The sequence below is a fragment of the Pyrus communis genome, chromosome 14, assembly GCF_963583255.1.
Source record: "Pyrus communis chromosome 14, drPyrComm1.1, whole genome shotgun sequence".
In the NCBI taxonomy this organism is placed as follows: domain Eukaryota; kingdom Viridiplantae; phylum Streptophyta; class Magnoliopsida; order Rosales; family Rosaceae; genus Pyrus; species Pyrus communis.
In genome coordinates this window covers 23,431,983-23,450,618 of record NC_084816.1, presented here as the reverse complement: position 1 = coordinate 23,450,618, position 18,636 = coordinate 23,431,983, and the positions used below count along the sequence as shown (strand labels likewise).

General features: G+C 37.4%; 2 protein-coding genes and 1 long non-coding RNA gene across 5 annotated transcripts in view; 1 reads left to right on the top strand and 2 right to left on the bottom strand.

The window, feature by feature from the left end:
• Positions 1-1,489, bottom strand: part of LOC137715093 (uncharacterized) — a 1,678-nt gene extending 189 nt beyond the window's left edge. The window contains exons 1-2 of the long non-coding RNA XR_011065514.1: positions 1,435-1,489; positions 34-208 (exon numbers count right to left, since the gene is read on the bottom strand). This is a non-coding gene — a long non-coding RNA (uncharacterized lncRNA). The remainder of the gene's footprint in view (positions 1-33; positions 209-1,434) is intronic.
• A 3,533-nt stretch (positions 1,490-5,022) lies between these two features.
• Positions 5,023-7,731, bottom strand: LOC137716245 (pentatricopeptide repeat-containing protein At4g02820, mitochondrial). Its single transcript, XM_068455670.1, has 2 exons — positions 7,392-7,731; positions 5,023-6,407 (listed from the first exon to the last, which is right to left on the bottom strand). The coding sequence occupies exons 1-2, from the start codon at positions 7,668-7,670 to the stop codon at positions 5,151-5,153; spliced, it is 1,536 nt and encodes a 511-aa protein (XP_068311771.1). The 5' UTR covers positions 7,671-7,731; the 3' UTR covers positions 5,023-5,150.
• A 707-nt stretch (positions 7,732-8,438) lies between these two features.
• Positions 8,439-14,222, top strand: LOC137715327 (mitochondrial Rho GTPase 2-like). Of its 3 annotated transcripts, XR_011065560.1 has the most exons (15): positions 8,439-8,705; positions 8,865-8,997; positions 9,102-9,251; positions 9,346-9,522; positions 9,618-9,869; positions 10,059-10,127; positions 10,251-10,306; positions 10,995-11,076; positions 11,247-11,458; positions 11,823-11,892; positions 12,077-12,186; positions 12,835-12,985; positions 13,135-13,321; positions 13,398-13,550; positions 13,852-14,222. XR_011065560.1 is itself a non-coding variant. In XM_068454614.1 (14 exons), the coding sequence occupies exons 1-14, from the start codon at positions 8,500-8,502 to the stop codon at positions 13,490-13,492; spliced, it is 1,929 nt and encodes a 642-aa protein (XP_068310715.1). In that variant the 5' UTR covers positions 8,439-8,499; the 3' UTR covers positions 13,493-13,780. The 3 variants fall into 3 exon arrangements, 2 of the variants coding, with proteins under 2 accessions (XP_068310715.1, XP_068310714.1); XM_068454614.1 differs by lacking the exon at positions 13,852-14,222 and having other exon boundaries at positions 13,419-13,780; XM_068454613.1 differs by lacking the exon at positions 13,852-14,222 and having other exon boundaries at positions 13,398-13,780.
• Positions 14,223-18,636: the final 4,414 nt, after the last annotated feature.

Genomic DNA, 18,636 nt, shown 5'->3' with positions numbered 1-18,636 from the left:
AAATCTAATCCGAAATTAGGGTTACCTACATACCTGGTTTTTTGGTTCTGTGGAAGTGGGTGCCTGCTCGTTGTGGAAGAAAAACGCCCGTGCCACATGATTTTTGGCTAGAATCCAGGAAAATGGCTTGCATTCCAGGTCCTCCGGATGACCAATTCACATGGACTTTTGGTCTATGATGTGGTCTCATTGAGCTAGATATTGAATTCTGCAATTCACAAATTGTCTTAGTCAAACAAAATATATACGAATATACAATAGTACTACTGCATTCAAGTCCGAGATCGAAATTTTGAATCTCCTCTCATTAGTAAAATAAACACCAACAGGTCAACAAAATTGGTTGAGTTGGTAAGGATCGTTATTTCGTTATACTAAGGCCTAGGTTCAAGTCATGTTGCCGGCAATCTCTCTTGATGGGTGGTATGTAAAAACCAAAAAATTGGCTAAAACTCATCCGTAAGTTCTCAAAGAGAATTGTATTATACCCTGCCCTTGGGATGAGGTAGCCTCCCCTCCTCTAAACTTTTCGGTACCAAAAAATACACCAAAAGAATTTATTTGTTTAATTTCAATGCACTAATTTTGAAATATTTTACTTAATACCCAAGCCATGCATTGACAAGTTTCGAAGAAACCTTCCCTTGATCACAACTCTAAATTAATGACTCTCCCAAAACACTCCTTCAGCTAAAATTTTCCAACTAAATTTCTTTTTCTCTAAGATCAAACTATGCTTTAAAGTTAATTGGTTGCAAAATAAGATTGACAAAATTAACTAACAATTAGAAAGATTAGGTGGACCAGTACAAAACCTAAACGTGACAGTTGAGTAATATATTATGTAGTCTCGTGAGTAGGTAATCGTTAATTACATGTTATACAATCAAACACAAACACTAATATAGCCAACACAGAAGGACTCAGTGGTTGGAGACGAATTTCAGGCCCGTAGTCCACATGGTACGTCTTCGGTTTAATTTCTAGCGCTATTGAATCACACGATAGTTGTCAGATGAAGCTGAAATAGTTTATCTATGAAAATCCTACCTCCTATTCCCCAAACCATGTCAAGAATGTCGGAACCTGGCCAGTAAACAAAATCTCCAAAATTCAAGCAAAAAAATCCCATCAACCCATGATATTCTAATGCAGAAAATACTTCGCTCAATCCTCGAAAGTAACTATTTTCATTTTCTCTATCAATCACCGTTTCACGTTTGTGCAGAAACTTTTATTTTGCTGTTTTTATTAAACTATTTACATGTATATGTAAAACCGTGGATTGCAGGAAGGAAGAAATGACTCGTACGAGCGAATGAAAGAAACACTGCCATGCTAAAACTAATAAACCAATTCGTACACGTCAAAACATACAAAATCACCATCGATGGACAGAAAGAAAACGAAAGTGAAGGCAGAAAGAGTACGCACCAAATGATCATTGTGGTGGTGGTGATGGTGTTTTGCATGGAGCCTCGAATTTGCCTGCAAATTATAAGATAAATCAAATTTTAATAAATTCGGAACAATGATGGATAAAAAACCTAGAAATTAAATATCAAATTCTGTACTTAGAACAAGAAGAGATATAGCTGAATAAAACCGCTATCATTTCACCGAACGAAAAAGAGAGTAGAAATATGAGAGAGAAGAGAGAGAGAAACCTTTGTGTCACATATTGCTTCATCCAAAACTTGTGACGGCAGCCACAACATTCCTTCTTCAAAACAAATCTCTCCTTCTTCATGAGCAGCCATGGAATATACAGACACAGAAATACAATAGAGAGAGAGAGAGGGAGAAAGCGTTGAGAGTTGCGATTGAGTTAACTTCTAACCTGCAACGCAACTAAATACTTGTGGTGCCAACTTCTGACCTGCAACGCAACTAAATACTCTCGCACTCTCTCTTTCCTCTCGCAGGAAACAGAACCAAATTTTAGAGAGAGAAAATCACCATATGTCATAGCCAAATAGGAGTCTTTCATGTGGGGAAAATTGCTTTTAATTAAATTAAAAATTTTCCCTGCCCTCATCTCGTCTTTACTATTTAATACAGAATTAGAGAATACTCTACATACTAAAAACTCCTCACATTTATATTCTAAATAAAAAAATATCTTAATAAAGCCATTTTTTTATGAACAAACCTTATTATCTATGGGGAAGAGGGGTGGACTTAGCCTAGCAATAATGTGGTTCAAACTTGTCTTAGGTGAGAATCGAATATAAGACCTCTCATTTACAAGGAAAGAAGTATACCACTGGATCGTAATAGTAAGGGGCTTAATGAAGCCATTTTAAGGAAGGGGCTTAATGAAGCCATTTTAACTTCCCATAAAGCCTTCACACACTCCACACTTTCAAAAACAAAAGCCCTCTTCATCGCTTTTAAAAAAACCTCGTTCAGGATCGCCGAAGAGTTCAGAAAACTCACTCTTGTCTTCGCAAGTTCATCTGCTATTTCAAATTTTTATTTTTGGAGGGGTGGGTTCAGATCGTTTTGTATAAAAAAAATAAAAAAATAAAAAATTGGGGGTTTCAGGTACATGTAGATTTGGAGTTTTAGGTTTTCTCAAAGCAAAACCTTTCATTTCGAACTAAAGAATTCGAAATCAATCAAATCTTCCCAAGTAGGATTTGAACTTATGATCAGTCAATTAACAGCCGACCGCTCTACCACTTTGTCAATAAGATGTTATCTAATGTCTGGCTCATCATCTTTTGCTAGTTTGTACTATTTCATTTTGCACAAGATACCATATATTTCTTGGTGTTTACGCATAGAAATGTCAAAATGTCATCCTAATTCTTCGAGAAACATCAACATATTTAATGCTTTTATTGTATTTCTTCAACCACAACACATAGCAGAAGAAAACATCATATATTTCAGGCATAATGGTACAAAGACAAACATATAAACATTTTTGGTCATATACCTTTTGCGGTTAAGGTTGATCTTCATAGTAATGATGGGACAAACATATTAACAATATGTGTTATGATATGACTGGACAGATAGTCTAGTAATCCCTCATGATGTTCACACCAAAAGATTGTTCCGGATCATAGCAGAGCCGAGAGATTTTTTAATGTACCTGGAATACGGACGGTACATTATACGTCATTAAAAAAAAATAGAGGATTTTCTTTTTAAGCGTCCCTCAACTCATATAATGACATATAAAACATGTGTCTGTATTCCGATCACACTAAAAATATTTCTCAAACTCAATTCACTCATGATTGGAATTTTGAAAAGTTATGAGTTATTATCTTTACATAACTGAATCTTAACGATAGGATTTAGATTTACTTGCGTATTAAACTTATGTTGTTGACTGAATGCTTCTTTTAGATTCAAATTCGACATGATCTTATGTTGTTGATCAACTTCCCTTATTTTATTTTATTTTCAATCAAGGTCAACTATAATATCCATTAAACCATGGACCCTAACAAATATAACCGAGATCACCGCTCCAAAATTAGAAATGCAAGGGCCTAAAGGTCATTTTGTACAACGAAAACTGGTCTGACAAGTAGCCAAATATATCAAAATTATTGTTCTGCTAGTTTAATTATGAAGGGGCATTTCAGTAAATTCATCCTGCATAATAGACGTGGATGTGGACGTGGACAAAGACAAACATATAAACATTTTATATATTTCCTTGAAACTTGTAATCATCCACTAAAACAAACAACAGTCAAAAGCAAAGTCTTCCTGCCATATGGGGCAAGTGCCCAAATCTTCTTATCTACCTTACCTACACTGCCGCATTAAGTATGGTTTAGGAAAGGAGGGTCCCACGTTTTGATACATAAGCAAAAAAGTTAGGTTTTGCATAGATCATCTTATTGCTCCATGATAATTACTGGGAACCAAGCTTTGGTATATGTCACTTTGAAAACACATCAAGGTGCAAATAAATAAGTGTGTGTGATGTAAGGTTAGGATGGCAAAACCATGCACTTAAATATTTATTTTTAGATTAGTTGGTCAGGGCATCTTACAGGCTGCTCGCTTGTTCTCAGTTAGAATCACCCCCTTCATTGACTAAAATAGTTTAGAATATCGTATTTTGAAAAGAAAACGTAAGATTTTGAGTTCAAGGGTTTTAATTGGTATCTATAATTCAATTTCCTAAAGTGAAAACTTTATACTTATACAATAAGAAATAAGCTCAAATGATTCAGTTGTACATAATCATCTTATGTTAACATTGAATATAGCCATTTTTCCGGCTTGGAGAGAAACGAACCCTAGACCTATATTATACGGAATCAAACTCTTGGCTTAACCCCCTCGGGTTAGATAGCCATATCAATATCATGCACCATTATAGAAATATTGTTGTTCACCACTCTTAAGTGGTAATCATCATTACCGTATTAATTGCAATTAAATAAGTTTAACTGTCAAAATTTGCGTAGTAGATAGATTAAATCGCAGTCATCTAACGACAATCAATGTATTAACGATGCTCACCACTATTTTAGGGTGGCGAGCAAAATGCACCCTTTCTTATAATCTTTTTGGTTGAAATATCATCAACTCTATAAGAATCCAACCAAATAAGAAAGTAGGTCAACCCCAACCCACAGAGGTGCAAAAAGTTGAGTGCAAGTGCTAGAAACAAATAATGAAAATGATAGGGATAATGTTATCTAGAACTGTAAAGTGCTCATAACTCGGAACCAGTTTTAGGTCAACAGAACTGGCAGTTCAGTTGGGTTTGGCGGGTCAAGGAAGACCTAGAGCTTCACTGAGGCAATCCAATATACTCTGTAAAACATCATTGACCCAAGTGCTAATAAACTGCTTGTTGAACCAGAAACTGTTTGAATTCCATTAGGTGAACTGCACAACTTTCTGCCCGAAAACTTTTCAGCGAAAACACAAAATTAGAACCTATACATAGATTTGATTTCAGAACAACGGTGTGTTCTTTCTTGATTGTATTCTAAACATCGCCCGCTTGTTAATCCAACGAACATAAGCAGTCAGCTTGAATGATCAAGAAAACAAATGCAATCTATATAACTTGAAAATCTTAAGAGTTTACCATCATGGCTACAAAACCTTTAACTGAAAGAACTAATTTCTACTAGTTTTCTGGAAGTTTCGTCAAGCACTTACATTCAAGAACATATGCTAGAAATGTCACTCACGCACATTTTGCTAGTGATCTTTATGAGCTTACGAGTCTCGTCATCCAACTGAACATTGTCCTTCTCCATCCTTTCTGCAATTATAAGTGGCATTTTACCAGCTTCTGCATAAATTCTTAAAAGAGAATTATATATCTCAGTGGTCACATGACCAGCATTCCGAAGAAAAACCAACAGTTCCTCAGCCCCTTGAATATCGCCTTCCTCGTTGAGCCTGTTAAATACTTCCCCAATCAACCGTTTGTCAGGATCCCATCTCTTCACACTACCAACAGCTTTCTTGAAATACTCTAGCACTTTTTCCGTATGTTTTTGTTTCAAATAACCCCATGTAAGAAGCTCCCAAGTACTATAACATGGCTTTATGCCATTTTGCACCATCCGATTATGAAAGGTTTCAGCCCTTCTCATTTGGTCTTCGTTGATGTACGCTGCAAGAAGTATATTTGACACCCTAGGATCATGAGTACCTGAAACAGACTCCCATTCAGTATAGAGTTTCTCAGCTTCTTCAAACTGCTTGAGTTTCACAAGCGAAGACAGCATACATGTATACTCAGCATCATTCATTTTGGGGAACAATGATTTTACTTTTTTCCAGATTCGCCGAACACCTTCCTTATCGCCAATGTTTGTATGCAGGCTGAGCAGGGATGAATATGCGACTCGATTTTTCTGAGATACCAAGTTCTCCATCTCCTTCAAGGTAACCGCTGCTTTTTCGGTCAGTGAATTTTTTATATACAAGTTGGTTAACGTGCTACATGTGACCCAGTCAGGATTTATCTTTGCCTTCTTTAGTTCAAGGAAAACTCTTTCTGCAGTTTCAACATCATTTTGTGATGCACACACGGTTAACCATAGATTGTAAGTAACAACATCTGGCGACGTATTACTCTTCAACTCTTGAATTAGTTCTGGAACCCTGTCTAATTGCCCATTGGAAATGTACAGAGATAACATGTGGTTATAAGCAAGGGGATGCTTCATGAAACCACACTCTGACATCTTGGCTATCAGAGCTTCCGCTTTGTCAGTCACTTTATTCTGGACATAGGTATGCAGCAGAGCTGTACAGGTGGCACGGTCTGTCATTTGAAGAGGAAGATCCTCGAAAAACTTTTCTGCACTATTCATGCCCCGAACTTTTGCAATCAAGTCTAAGTGAACGGCGTAATCACCTGATACTAGCGTCAAATCTTGTTGTAGTGTCATCCATTCACATACCTGCATAAACAATGTTATATATTAGTACATCAGGCCAGATGAAAAGGAAACAGCTTCCTGAAAAGCTCAATAAGTCATCAAAGATCAAACTATTCGGTATCCTGGTGATTAGATTAAAGCAGCCAAAGTCCAGAAGACTAGATTTAAAAAAAAAAAAAAAAAAAAAAACGAGAAATGGAAGGTAGAAAGGCAGTCAAAAGCCCACAGTTACCACACCAAATGTTTACCAAGTTGCGATTGCGAAAGAATACATATGTACTTCCACAACCATTCTTTTTACAACCTTAAATATCATGTTCACAAGAGTTGGCTGAAATTTATATCAGTCCCATGAACGAGAATAGAAGACAGTAGCCCTTTCAGACTCTATTTCACTACCCATTAGCCACATTACCACGTAGGTTTTCTCAAACAAACTTTCCCATCACTCCACACACACATTCATTTACCCCATGGCAGGCATCCTTGAAAGTTCGCGCACCGGGACTGTAAAAAAATTCCTAAATACTTGTCTATGCATAATTCCTAAACCCTAAACCCTACTCGGGTAGTCATGTATAATTCCTCAATACTTGGCCTATGCATAATGCCTAAACAAAAACACTAAGCTGGACAATTTCGAAAACAGCATCCGAAAGACCATCACATCAACCACACCAAAAGCACCCTAATTTACACTTCACCATCCAACTTCAACACAATCCAATTACTTCCCACCTTCAAATGGAACTTAGTAAATTAAAAATCATCCACAAAATTAACAAAAATTTCACCAACTACATCAACCCTGCCACTGCCAGTAAAAAACCTGTAAACTCAGTATATTTAAGAACCTTCAAACATGCACAGAAATCCCACAAAACCAATAAATTCTAAAGCTTTGCTCATTTCCCATAACCAAGCAAAACCAATCAACAGCAAAAAGATCAAAACTTTAGGAAATACAGAGCACAAAACGCAACCGTTTTTGTCAAAGAAACCAACCTCGAGGGCATGCTTGTACCGCTTGAGCTTGCGAAGCTCACGAACGATGCGATTGAGTTCGTACTTGCGCACCGTGTGCCCTTCTTCTTTCCATTTCCGTATGGTAATCACGGCGCTGCGTTTTGGGAACACCAGGCTCAGGAGTCTCCTTCCCAGAGTGTCTCGGACGCTGCTCGAGCTTTTCGCTGCGGTGAAGGCTGCCGCCTTCGTCACCGCATGCGCTTCCGCCGAGAAGTATCGGACGGCGGCGATCGAGCTCCGCAGGGTTCGAATTAACATCTTCGTTACTGAACCGCGCTAGTCTCAGTTGCCTCTACTAATCTCTGTGTCTCAGTCTCAAGACTCTCGACTCTCGACGCGGGCTTTTGGTACGAGCAATCTATGTGGTTTGTATTGGGCTTTTGGTACGAGGTCATTGGGCCTCTGTTTTGTGTAAACTAAAATCTGAAAATCCCCTCAATCCAGCCCAGCCTTTTTTTTCAAATGCATGGATATTTAGTAAATTCGAGTCTAACGCAGTAGCTACCGATATCATGCCGATCAATGAGATTGAGTCATGTTATGTTGATGAATATTGATGTACAACAAATTAGTCAAATTAGAAACAAAAAATTTAGGTCGAACTTGTTTCGGTTGCGAAACACAATGTGTTTGTGCTCGTAGTTCCTATACTTTCATATGTGAATTTAGTTGGCTACAAGTAGGTTTTCATAAAAAAACGTAACCAGAAGAATGAAATAGTCTGATATAAAATAAAACTCATATTAATTATAATTAAGATTCGAATTCGTCATCAATTAAACTGGATAGTTGATACTTCTATGTAAGGAGGGTAACAAAAATTAGTTTATTCAACCCGTCTAATTGATAAAAACCCGCCCGAATTCCGCTTCTAGTAAACCAATAGTTAGGTTAAGATCTACAAATCAAATCTTTCTCCCCAAGCAAAATTGAAAGCTCCAGCAATCAAAACGACAGCTTACAAACTGTCGTCGTTCTCGCGTCTTCGTTCAACTGTCAACATATAAAAACCGCGCGACTCTCTCATTCTTTCAACCATAAAAACAAAAAAAATTAAAAAAAAAAAAAGACTCTCATCCCGTTGGCCATGTCAGCACTTATGTACACCGGTCAACGCACCGGCGTCCGAGTCGTCGTCGCTGGCGACCGCGGCACCGGCAAGTCGACCTTGATTACCGCCGTGGCCACCGACGCGTTCGACCCCAACGTCCCTCCCGTGCTTCCCCCAACGCGCCTCGCCGCCGATATGTTTCCAGATTTCGTTCCACTCACCATCATCGACACCTCTTCCAGGTCAGCTACACATACACAGATATATATATATATATATATATATATATGCATATACACACTGTGAATTAGGGAAAAACTGAAACTGCGATTTAATTTTTTTCCGTGAAAAAAATAGAAAGCAAAATTTTTTATGTGAATTTGCTTGGTATTTGTGTTTAGCTTGGAGAATTGCAGTAAGAGGAACGAAGAACTGAAGCGAGCGGATGTGGTGGTGCTAACGTACGCCTGCGATCAGCGGATGACGCTCACTCGTCTCACTACTTACTGGCTGCTCGAGCTTCGCCACTTGGAGGTTTATAATCCAACTATTCAAGTGGTTTAGTGCTATGAAATTGTTTTAGTTGTTAATTTTTGATTAATCGATCAATAATATGGGAATGTGGAACAAAATATTAGGTGAAGGTGCCGGTAATTCTGGTTGGATGCAAGTTAGATTTGCGAAATCCGCAGGAGCAGATGAGCATGGAGCAGGTGATGTCACCAATCATGCATCAATTTAGAGAAATTCAGACTTGCATTGAGTGTTCCGCATCCGCTCAAGTTCAGGTTTGTTTAAATGTCAAAACGCTTTTCGTTCTGTACCGTTGTATAAAGGCGAGGGAGCTTGAAGTTTGAACAATTTTAATTTACATGTGTATAGGTTCCCGAAGTGTTTTATTATGCTTCAAAGGCAGTCCTTCATCCAACAACTCCGTTGTTTGATCAAGAAACGCAAGGTCTGCAACCCCGATGTATTAGAGCTTTGAAACGGATTTTTACTCTTTGTGATCGTGACATGGACGGTGCCCTTAATGATGAGGAGCTGAATGATTTCCAGGTTTTTTTTTTTTAATTTCCTTTATGTCGTGTGCTTTGTGGTCATTTTTCAGCCACTTATTTGGAAGTTTGATGTTATGTAACTGCCACAAACAGGTTAAGTGTTTTAATGCTCCACTACAGCCCGAGGAAATTGTGCGAGTTAAAAGGGTTGTACATGAGAGGAAACCAGAAGGTGTCAATGATATTGGTCTTACCCCCGAGGGGTTCTATTATCTTCATACTCTTTTCATTGAGAGAGAACATATTGAAACAACTTGGTCTGTCCTCAGAAAATTTGGATATGATGATGATCTAAAACTCAGGGAAGACATTCTCGTACTTCCATCCAAGCGTTCTCCAGATCAGGTATAGCTCAGTCGTATCATTTTAAGGTTTTAGTGTTGGCTACACTGTTTTGTTAATTAAAAGGTATTGGGGCAAGTTTTGTCATAGACAGTTGTATCGGTCTCTGCCAGTGTGTTTATTTTCTACCGTTTCTTAATACTTTGTTTTAATGGTGGATGTGAAATACTTACTCTTAATGTCATATTTCAGAGCATGGAGCTGACGAATGAGGCTGTTGAGCACCTGAAGGGGATCTTTCGTATAAATGATCATGATAATGTATGCTTAATATCCATTCTCACCATACTTGTATGCCTTTGCAATGTGATTTACGCTTTGTCTATGGTAACTGTGCTAATGAGTATGCTGTAATTTTATTTCCAAATGTACCTTGTCAACTAGGATGGAGCCCTTCAACCACGTGAGCTTGATAACCTGTTTTCTACTGCTCCAGAATAGTGAGTTCAGCTAATTGGATATGTTCCTTAGTTTACTGCAATATACATATATTGCATTCTGTTGGATTGCATACCTAGTTGTTCCCTTATTTTTTTTTTCAATGAAACCACTCTATTTGGTGCCAGCATATTATGCTGCTTGTGCCAGCTGAGAAGGGTACGTCTCTGTTTCCTGTAATAATTGGAAGTTAATTGATAGATGTGTGCTTGAGTTTATACTTTCTGTTTAATGGGCGGTAAATTTTCTGTTCCTCACATGACAACCAAATGTTTGAGTGTTGGGATAAGAATAAGATCCTCAATATATGGAGTCATGGTTAATTTCTCTCGTGAAGAGTTTAAGTTTGCGAATGGTAAGAGATGGCCAGGATGTCACACTCCAAATGTTAAAGCTTCTGTCTTTCTCTTATACAATACTTTTGATTGTGATAGTGTTGCAAGCTACGCGTTGTTAATTTCATCCAGCAACAACAAAGCCTTATCCCACTAAGGGGGGTCAGCTGTTAGGATTCATGAAGTCCTGAAGTAACTGTAGCTTGCATGAAGTCCTGATTTATCTCCATGTTTTTCTACCTTTTTTCCTTTTACCCTTTTGTTATTTGTGGATAAAATAATGTATGTTCCTATCATGGTTTCTATTTATTCTCCAAAAAATAGATTTTTAATATGCTGTTAACTGAAATTTCAGTCCTTGGAGTGAAGCTCCTTATGAGGATGCTGCAGAGAGAACAGCATCAGGGAATTTACCTCTTAATGCATTTTTGTCTGAGGTATCTTCTTTTTCATTGCTACCCTGTTTAAATTAGCTTACATATGCTCTTCATGAATTTTTTTTTTGTTTATTTTGGATGATATACATGTTTCCCTTTTTTCTTTGTTTAAAGAATCTCCTTAAGCCAATTGTAAATTGTAACTATATCTTTGTTTTTTGTGATTCCAGTGGGCCCTCATGACACTGTTAAATCCAAAGCAAAGTTTGGCGAATTTGATATATGTTGGATACAATGGCAGTCTTGCTTCAGCGATCCATGTTACTAGGAGAAGATCAGTAGATCGTAAAAAGCAAAAAACAGAAAGAAATGTTTTCAACTGCTTCGTTTTTGGTCCTAAAAATGCAGGAAAATCCGCTCTTTTAAATTCATTCATAGGAAGGTATGGCTTTCCCCCTTCACTGTACTCAACATAGTTAATTAGTTCCGTATATCATAAATGCGAAGAGAAAGGGTACCTCCATACCTAATCCCATTTTCTTAGTCTTTGGTATAACAAAATTTATTGGGTGATAACTTCCTAGCTCTCAGATGCTGTTATACTTCTACACAAATGAACTATTTTGCTCCTGAAACTACCCAATTTTCTCTTCTTTTTTCTTTTCAAACTGAGACAAAGCTCACCGTGTCTGCTATCCCTTTCCTGTTTGACTCTGCTCTATCTTCTATTTTAGAAAATATTTGTGGTGACTAGATTATTCTTTCATTTGGCTTTGTTAATTTGTTGTTGCCAATTTTGACCTCAGGCCTTTCTCAAAGAGTGAGACTATACCTACTGGTGAGCGTTATGCAGTGAATGTCGTTAACCAGATTGGGGTGAGTACTATTATATATAACACTTTTTGCATTGAGATAGTTTTTGTGATAATACAGCAAGTTTAATGAAGTCCTGGTTTAAATGGAAGTGTGGCAAATAAAATAAATGAACAGACAACTATACGAAGTTAAGTATCATGGATCTAAATTTATCCATGATTTGATTTCTTGACTTGTGCTATAGGGGTGTAAGACTCTTGTACTGAGAGAGATACCAGAAGACAAAGTGAAAACATATTTGTCTGATAAGACCTTTTTGACAGCCTGTGATGTTGCTGTATTTGTCCATGACAGGTAATTCAGTTTTCTTTTGTTCAATAAAACGATCGAATTTATTATCTCACTTTTGCACAAGATGTAGTGTAATGGTAATGTATGTTATGCTTTCCTTTCGTGAGATCGTTACTTCTTATAGTTGTTTACCAATCTATATTACTGGCATGATAATAGGATTTAAAATAATTTCGCATGGTATGCTCATAAATGTATATAATTTAACATTCAAGGGATTCTTTATATAGGGGTACTAACTTGGTTTGGTTTGCTTCACACTGGGCTTGACCCAATGTCAAAACTGATTGAGGTTTTTGTTTGAACCGAATTAACCAATTCATGTAAGGTTTGGTGGTTTTGTTTGTTTCGGTTGGTTCAGAGTTTGCAAATTACTTTTTTTGTGGACAAATGTTGGTTCATATGTATACCACAAACATATGGGGGAAGATCGCTGAAAAGTTGATCGAACTTAAAAGATCAACATCAAAATTTACACCTTTCCATGATAAGATTCATACAAATAATTCATTCATTTTGTATATCTTTATATGTAGCATGCAATTCTATTGGTTTTATGTTTCTTATGGCATTGCTTGATTAACTTAAATATACCTAAAGTCTTATTTGTGTCTCTGATAATATGTTGCGACACTGTTTTTTACTTTCTAGTTCGAGCGAACATTCATGGAAGAGAACAAGAGAACTCCTTGTGGATGTTGCTAAGCAAGGAGAAGAAAGTGGCTATGGAGTACCCTGCCTCCTTATTGCTGCAAAGGATGATCTCGGTGCATATCCAATGGCAGTGCGAGATTCACTTGTGGTACACAAGTCTTAATTGTTTTGACTTCACATATTTTCATATGTGCGGGAAATGCATTATCAACTGCACATGAACTTGGGTTTTTGTTGCCTATTATTTAATAGAGGAAGAATGAAGCTGATATATGATTTTCGACTCTGTTGTTTCAGATAAGTCACGAATTGGGCATTGGGGCACCTGTTCGTGTGAGCATGAAGTTGAGCACTATGAATGATGTGTTTTATAAAATCGTAAATGCAGCTGAGCACCCTCACTTGAGCATTCCTGAAACTGAGGCTATGAGGAACCGCAAGAAGTATCTCCAAGTTGTTAATCGATCTCTTATGTGTGTTTCAGGTACGTTGCACCTCTCTCTTGCTTACTCTCTCTGGCTTGTATATGCAACACCTTATGTGAATATTCTTTACTATAGATGTGCTGTACCAAATTACAGTTGGGGCGGCTGCTGCTGTTGTCGGACTGGCAGCTTATCGTGTCTATGCAGCAAGGAGAAACGCTTCTGGTTAGGCTCCAGGATTTGTCCATCAGTCGATTCCTGTTGCAATCTACGACAATATCATTGCTGGTTAGTTTTCCATCATACCTTTCTCAGAAAATCCGGGACTAGTTCAATGGGGACATTCTCGAAACAGCACCATGTACAGAAATATTAGCAATTATTACTTTTATCCTCGAGAGGGCTGACTTCCGTTAACATATAGAAATCTATAACCTTATAGTTCATACCAGAAATGCTTGTAATTTAAGCAGTCATGCAACTTCGAGTTTATTAACAGTCAATTTTGATCTCAAGTATTTTTTACTGCCATTTTTCACCCCGATGCGGAGAATTACACGTAATTACAACTACGAGTCTGCTTCCGCAGGGACGAATGATTTTCTTCCTTGGGCATCAATTGGAATGCAAGTCTGGTTTTACATTCCCAGTTAGGAGAGATGGTTATGCTGTTCAAGATTGGGCTTCTCTAAAGTCCAAATAACCCAAAAGAATGGATTGTCCCGGAAACCCAAAAGGAACTCAAGACTGGGCTTCTTGAGCTTAATACATATCAAGTTCAACTCCCCTTCCTCGTAAATAAGAATACATTATAATAAAATAAAATAAAAGTCCCAACTCTTTATATTTAGAACAACCCTTCTAAGTTGGTGTTTAAAGATATGAATCTCAGTTTTTTAGGGATGTATGATTTGTAAACGATATTTTTACTTCAACATGCAAAATCGAAATATTTTTTAGTGTGCCCGAAACATAGGCAGTTAATTCACATATTATTATACAAATGGATGGACACTTGAAAACAAAAAAACAAATTCCCGCCATTTGTATAATGACGTATGATGGACCGTCCCATGTTCCAAACACATTGAAAATCTCTCGTCAAAATCAAGTTAGTACCTAAATTTCCATGAAACAAATGGTCAAGATCAATATAATTAACAAAGTATTAACAATTTATTTTTTACCTTGATTTTTAAAGCTTGGGGCAAAACAAGCGCTGTGGTTTGAGAATTTATATAGTTGACCTCACTTAGCGGGATAAAATTTGATTATTGCTGTTCTTTGTGCGTGAAGTAATGTTCAAACTCGACTGCAAAAAAGCAAACCTAACCAACTAGACCAACCCACACATACCTAAACCCCCATTTGCCTTGGTACACAAAGTATGGACATTAGGTATTGCGCGTGATGTGTCCCAAATTATCTCAAATCTCTAAGTAGTAATGGTGTAGTTTCGGCCAAAAATTTTGTTTGCTCAAGTAGGGCGTCCTCCGACTGGATGGACGGGCATATGCGAATCTTGTAGTTCCTTTTCCAGTAGTGGGCATATGCGAATCCTAAATTATCCTATTTCCTAGGCAATTGAGTGAGAGAGAACAATGGAGCAAGAGCACTATGATTTTGTCTTTGGGGTGGTGTCTCTGCCTTCACTTCAAACCTTTGATGTTCCTCTTTAGGTTTACCTTGATTGAACTTGTTGGCCAAAATTTTCAACAATTTCATCATTCAAAACTTACAAATTGGGACAAATTGCTACGACAACTATAATTTCATGCGTAATATTACACTAGTAAAAGGCTTAATTTTATGTAAAGCAATGTACGTGGCGGATGGTCTCCTCTGGTTTCACGGCAGCATCAGCGTGTCATTTTTTACCTAGGCTTCTTTTGTTTAGGTCTCATTGGAGGATTTTTCTTATGGTTTGAAGCTCATGTTCGTGTATTTGTTTGTAAATGATGCAGGTGGAAGTATTACCCATGTTATGTTTGCATAAGTGATGTCTTGTATATGTCTGTCTTTTCTTAAAATTTTTCGTAAGCTTATGTGTGCACGATTGATGTACCATGTATTTTATGAAGTAATCACCCTACTTGGAATTGATTTCATAGTGAAGTTGTCAGCACGACTAATGTGAATAGTCAAAGTGGTTAAACGAAGCGTGAAAACCTAACGAAAATAATCAACATAATCAATTACTCTTTATATTTTGTGAAACGAACATTGCCATGCGTGAAAGTTGCTCTTCATTTTTGAATCTTATAGGTATTAGAGAGTGTATTATTTCTGTATGTATAAATAATATCCCACATTCTTAAAACAAAAATCAAAGAATCTGATTTGAATTAAAGGATGGGATTGTGGAAGATCGACGTGTATCAAGTTGGCAGATAGAGGTGAAAAATATCGAAAAATGATCATTGCTGGATTCTTTTCCTAGGGATTTTGTGATCGTAACTATTCATCGTACATCGTGCGATCAGTTTTCGTGAAGTACTATTTATATTTAATCTTAAAATAATTTCTGACCGTACGATGTATGATGAATGGTAACAATCACGGAATCCCTAGGATCTTTTGGAAAAAGATCCGGCAATGATATTTTTTCAAAAATATCTAGTTCTTTGCCGGATCCTTTTACAAAAATATCTAGTTCTTTTTCAAAAAAAATAAAAAATAAAAATCTAGTTCTTTGGTTTCCATCACTCCCAAAGAAGAACCTCCATTTGTCAAGTCTCTCTCTGTGATCTATCTGACTGACAAGAAAGAGCAGTTTTATATCTCTCAAGATCTCAATGTATCGCTTTACTTGCATGCTTTTGACTATTTTCCTTCATGCATCTCTGCAGCGGGCTAGCTCCTAAGATCTTTGTCCGCACGGTATTGGTGCATTTGAGAAAGAGAAATCATGCACATACACGAGAGATTTTTCAGTATGATCAGTACACAGAGTAGTACATTACATATTACTATATAAATAATAGAATATGTGTGTTAAAAAATTAATAACTTAAAAAATAAAATTTTTCACTTTTATAAAAACACGTGGTGTACCATTCATGTATCCGTTACAATGAAAAATTTCTCCACATGCAGAGAGAGAGAGAGAGAGAGAGAGAGAGAGAGAGAGAGAGAGAGAGAGAGAGAGAGAGAGAACGCGCGTCTAGAGAGAAGAAAGCAAAGAGAGGGTAAACTTTTGTGTACTCGAAACATCTGTCACCTGTAAGTTTACTATTTCACATGCTACAATATAAGCATGATATATTTAATATATTTCACTTACAAATTAATTATAATTTATGTAAAACAATAATACAACACGATAATGATTTTGAATACATAGAAAAATCTCTCGATTGTGAAATAAGGAGAAAGAGAGTATCTTTCCATGATCGACCAATGTAAACGCATGTATTCAGAGCTATAGTTAATACAAAACTTGAATGTCATTCTATACATGAAGATATATAATTCATCATTCTCCCCATGAACATGCATACATGCATGCAACGTGTTGCATGAAACTAACGTGAAAACCACCTGAACTAACTCTTTATAGCAACTGATGTACCCAGCTAGTCGGTACATACAAAGACGTACGGCTAGGATTTCCCACCAAGATATACGATCGACGTACTATAGTCTATAGCTAGGGTTCCTACTTCCTAGCTACCTAGCTAGCTAGTTAGCATAATCGAATGAGCGGGCCAGGGTTTACAATCGAATTCAAGACAGACACATATGTTAAAAAATGGATCGACGTTCAGAAAATCTTTTCCTTTCTTTTCTCATTTGAAAGAGGTCGGTAAATAGTTGAGCAAACAGACAGAGAAATCTTATGAAAAACCCAACAAGGAGCTTTGTCAAAGATATCGAGAATCCAAAATGCTTATGGAAATTTCGATCGTGGAATCCTGGTTTGATACCGTCTTGGATCTTCTGCTCTGAATATTCGTCCTTTTGTTAACCATGCAGATTCTCAGATAGATATCATGTGCCACTTGCTCATCAACTTTCATGATGACTAGTTGATTACAGTTTGCAAGCCATTAATTAATTAAAGCATTATATGTAATATTTTCAATTAGTAGACAAACTAGATGAAGCGTAAATATAAAACTTCAAAAAAATAAAAATAAAAGTAAAAATGGAAGAGAGAGAAGTTGGAGAGAAATGTGAAAGAGAGAGGGAGAGAGAACATATTTTTTTCTTTTTTAAAAAAAAAAAAAAAACTTTGACGACATGTAGTTGAGGCACAAAAAATATAGCAAAATTTTTTGTGTGAATTTACTATAATGACCATAATTTTTTTTTTTTTAATTTATTTATTGACAAAGAGTGGTTTATTAATTCAAATCTATAATCAAGTAATATATGCGTGTATGTAGAGGAGTACTAAGGGGACCCCTCAAAGTGAGATTCTTCATAGATTATCTGTCACTTCATGTTTTTGACATAAAACTACCTCAATTATTGGGTTATTAACAGTTTCATACCTCGTCTTTAAAAAGTTTCAATGTCATACCTCATCTACAAATTTGTTACAATTTCATACCTTCCGTTAGTTGTCTGTCAATTTCTCCGTTAAAATGCTGATGTGGCAAGTGACGGGACCTATTTTCTATTAAAAAATAATTAAATATTAAAATTAAAAAAAACCAAAAAAATCCAAACCCATACTAGATCCCCTTCCCCACACCCCCCCCCCCCCCCCCCGACCCACCCCGGCGAAAATCCCCATCCCCTTCCAAACCCATAACCCCACCCAACCTCCCCCGCAACCCCTCTCTCTCTCTCTCTCTCTTCTTCCTCACACATATTCTCACACATTTTCTTCCCCAAAAACAAATCCCAAATCGTGCGGCAAAGGGAGAAAGGGAGAGCGCCGTGAAAGCGAGCCAAAGACGGCGAGCGCCGAACCCCGACGGCACGGTCCAGAGGAACCGAATCTAAAGGCTGAGGCCGACTGCCCCAGGCTGCTCATGATGGCCTAGTCGAGTTCGGCGATCTGGGCGTGATAGTGGAAGAAGGGGGATCGCGAGTGTGTGGGGGTGAAGGCTGGGTGGGGTGCGGCGGCAGTGGTGGAGGACGGACTGGATTTCTTCTTCCGGGAGAAGAGGGATTTGAATTTGAAAATTAGGGGAATTTGGGATTTGTTTTTGGTTTTGGGGATCTGGTGGGGGTGGGGGGGGGGGGGGGGGGGGGGGGGGGGGGGGGGGTTGTTCTGGTTTTGGGTGAGCTGGGTTTTTGGGTTGGGGGTGGGAGCGGGGAAAAAGATGGCTGAGGTGTTTTATTATTATTATTATTTTATATAAATATTTTTTTAATAGAAAATGGGTCCCGTCACTTGCCACATCAACATTTTAATGGAGGA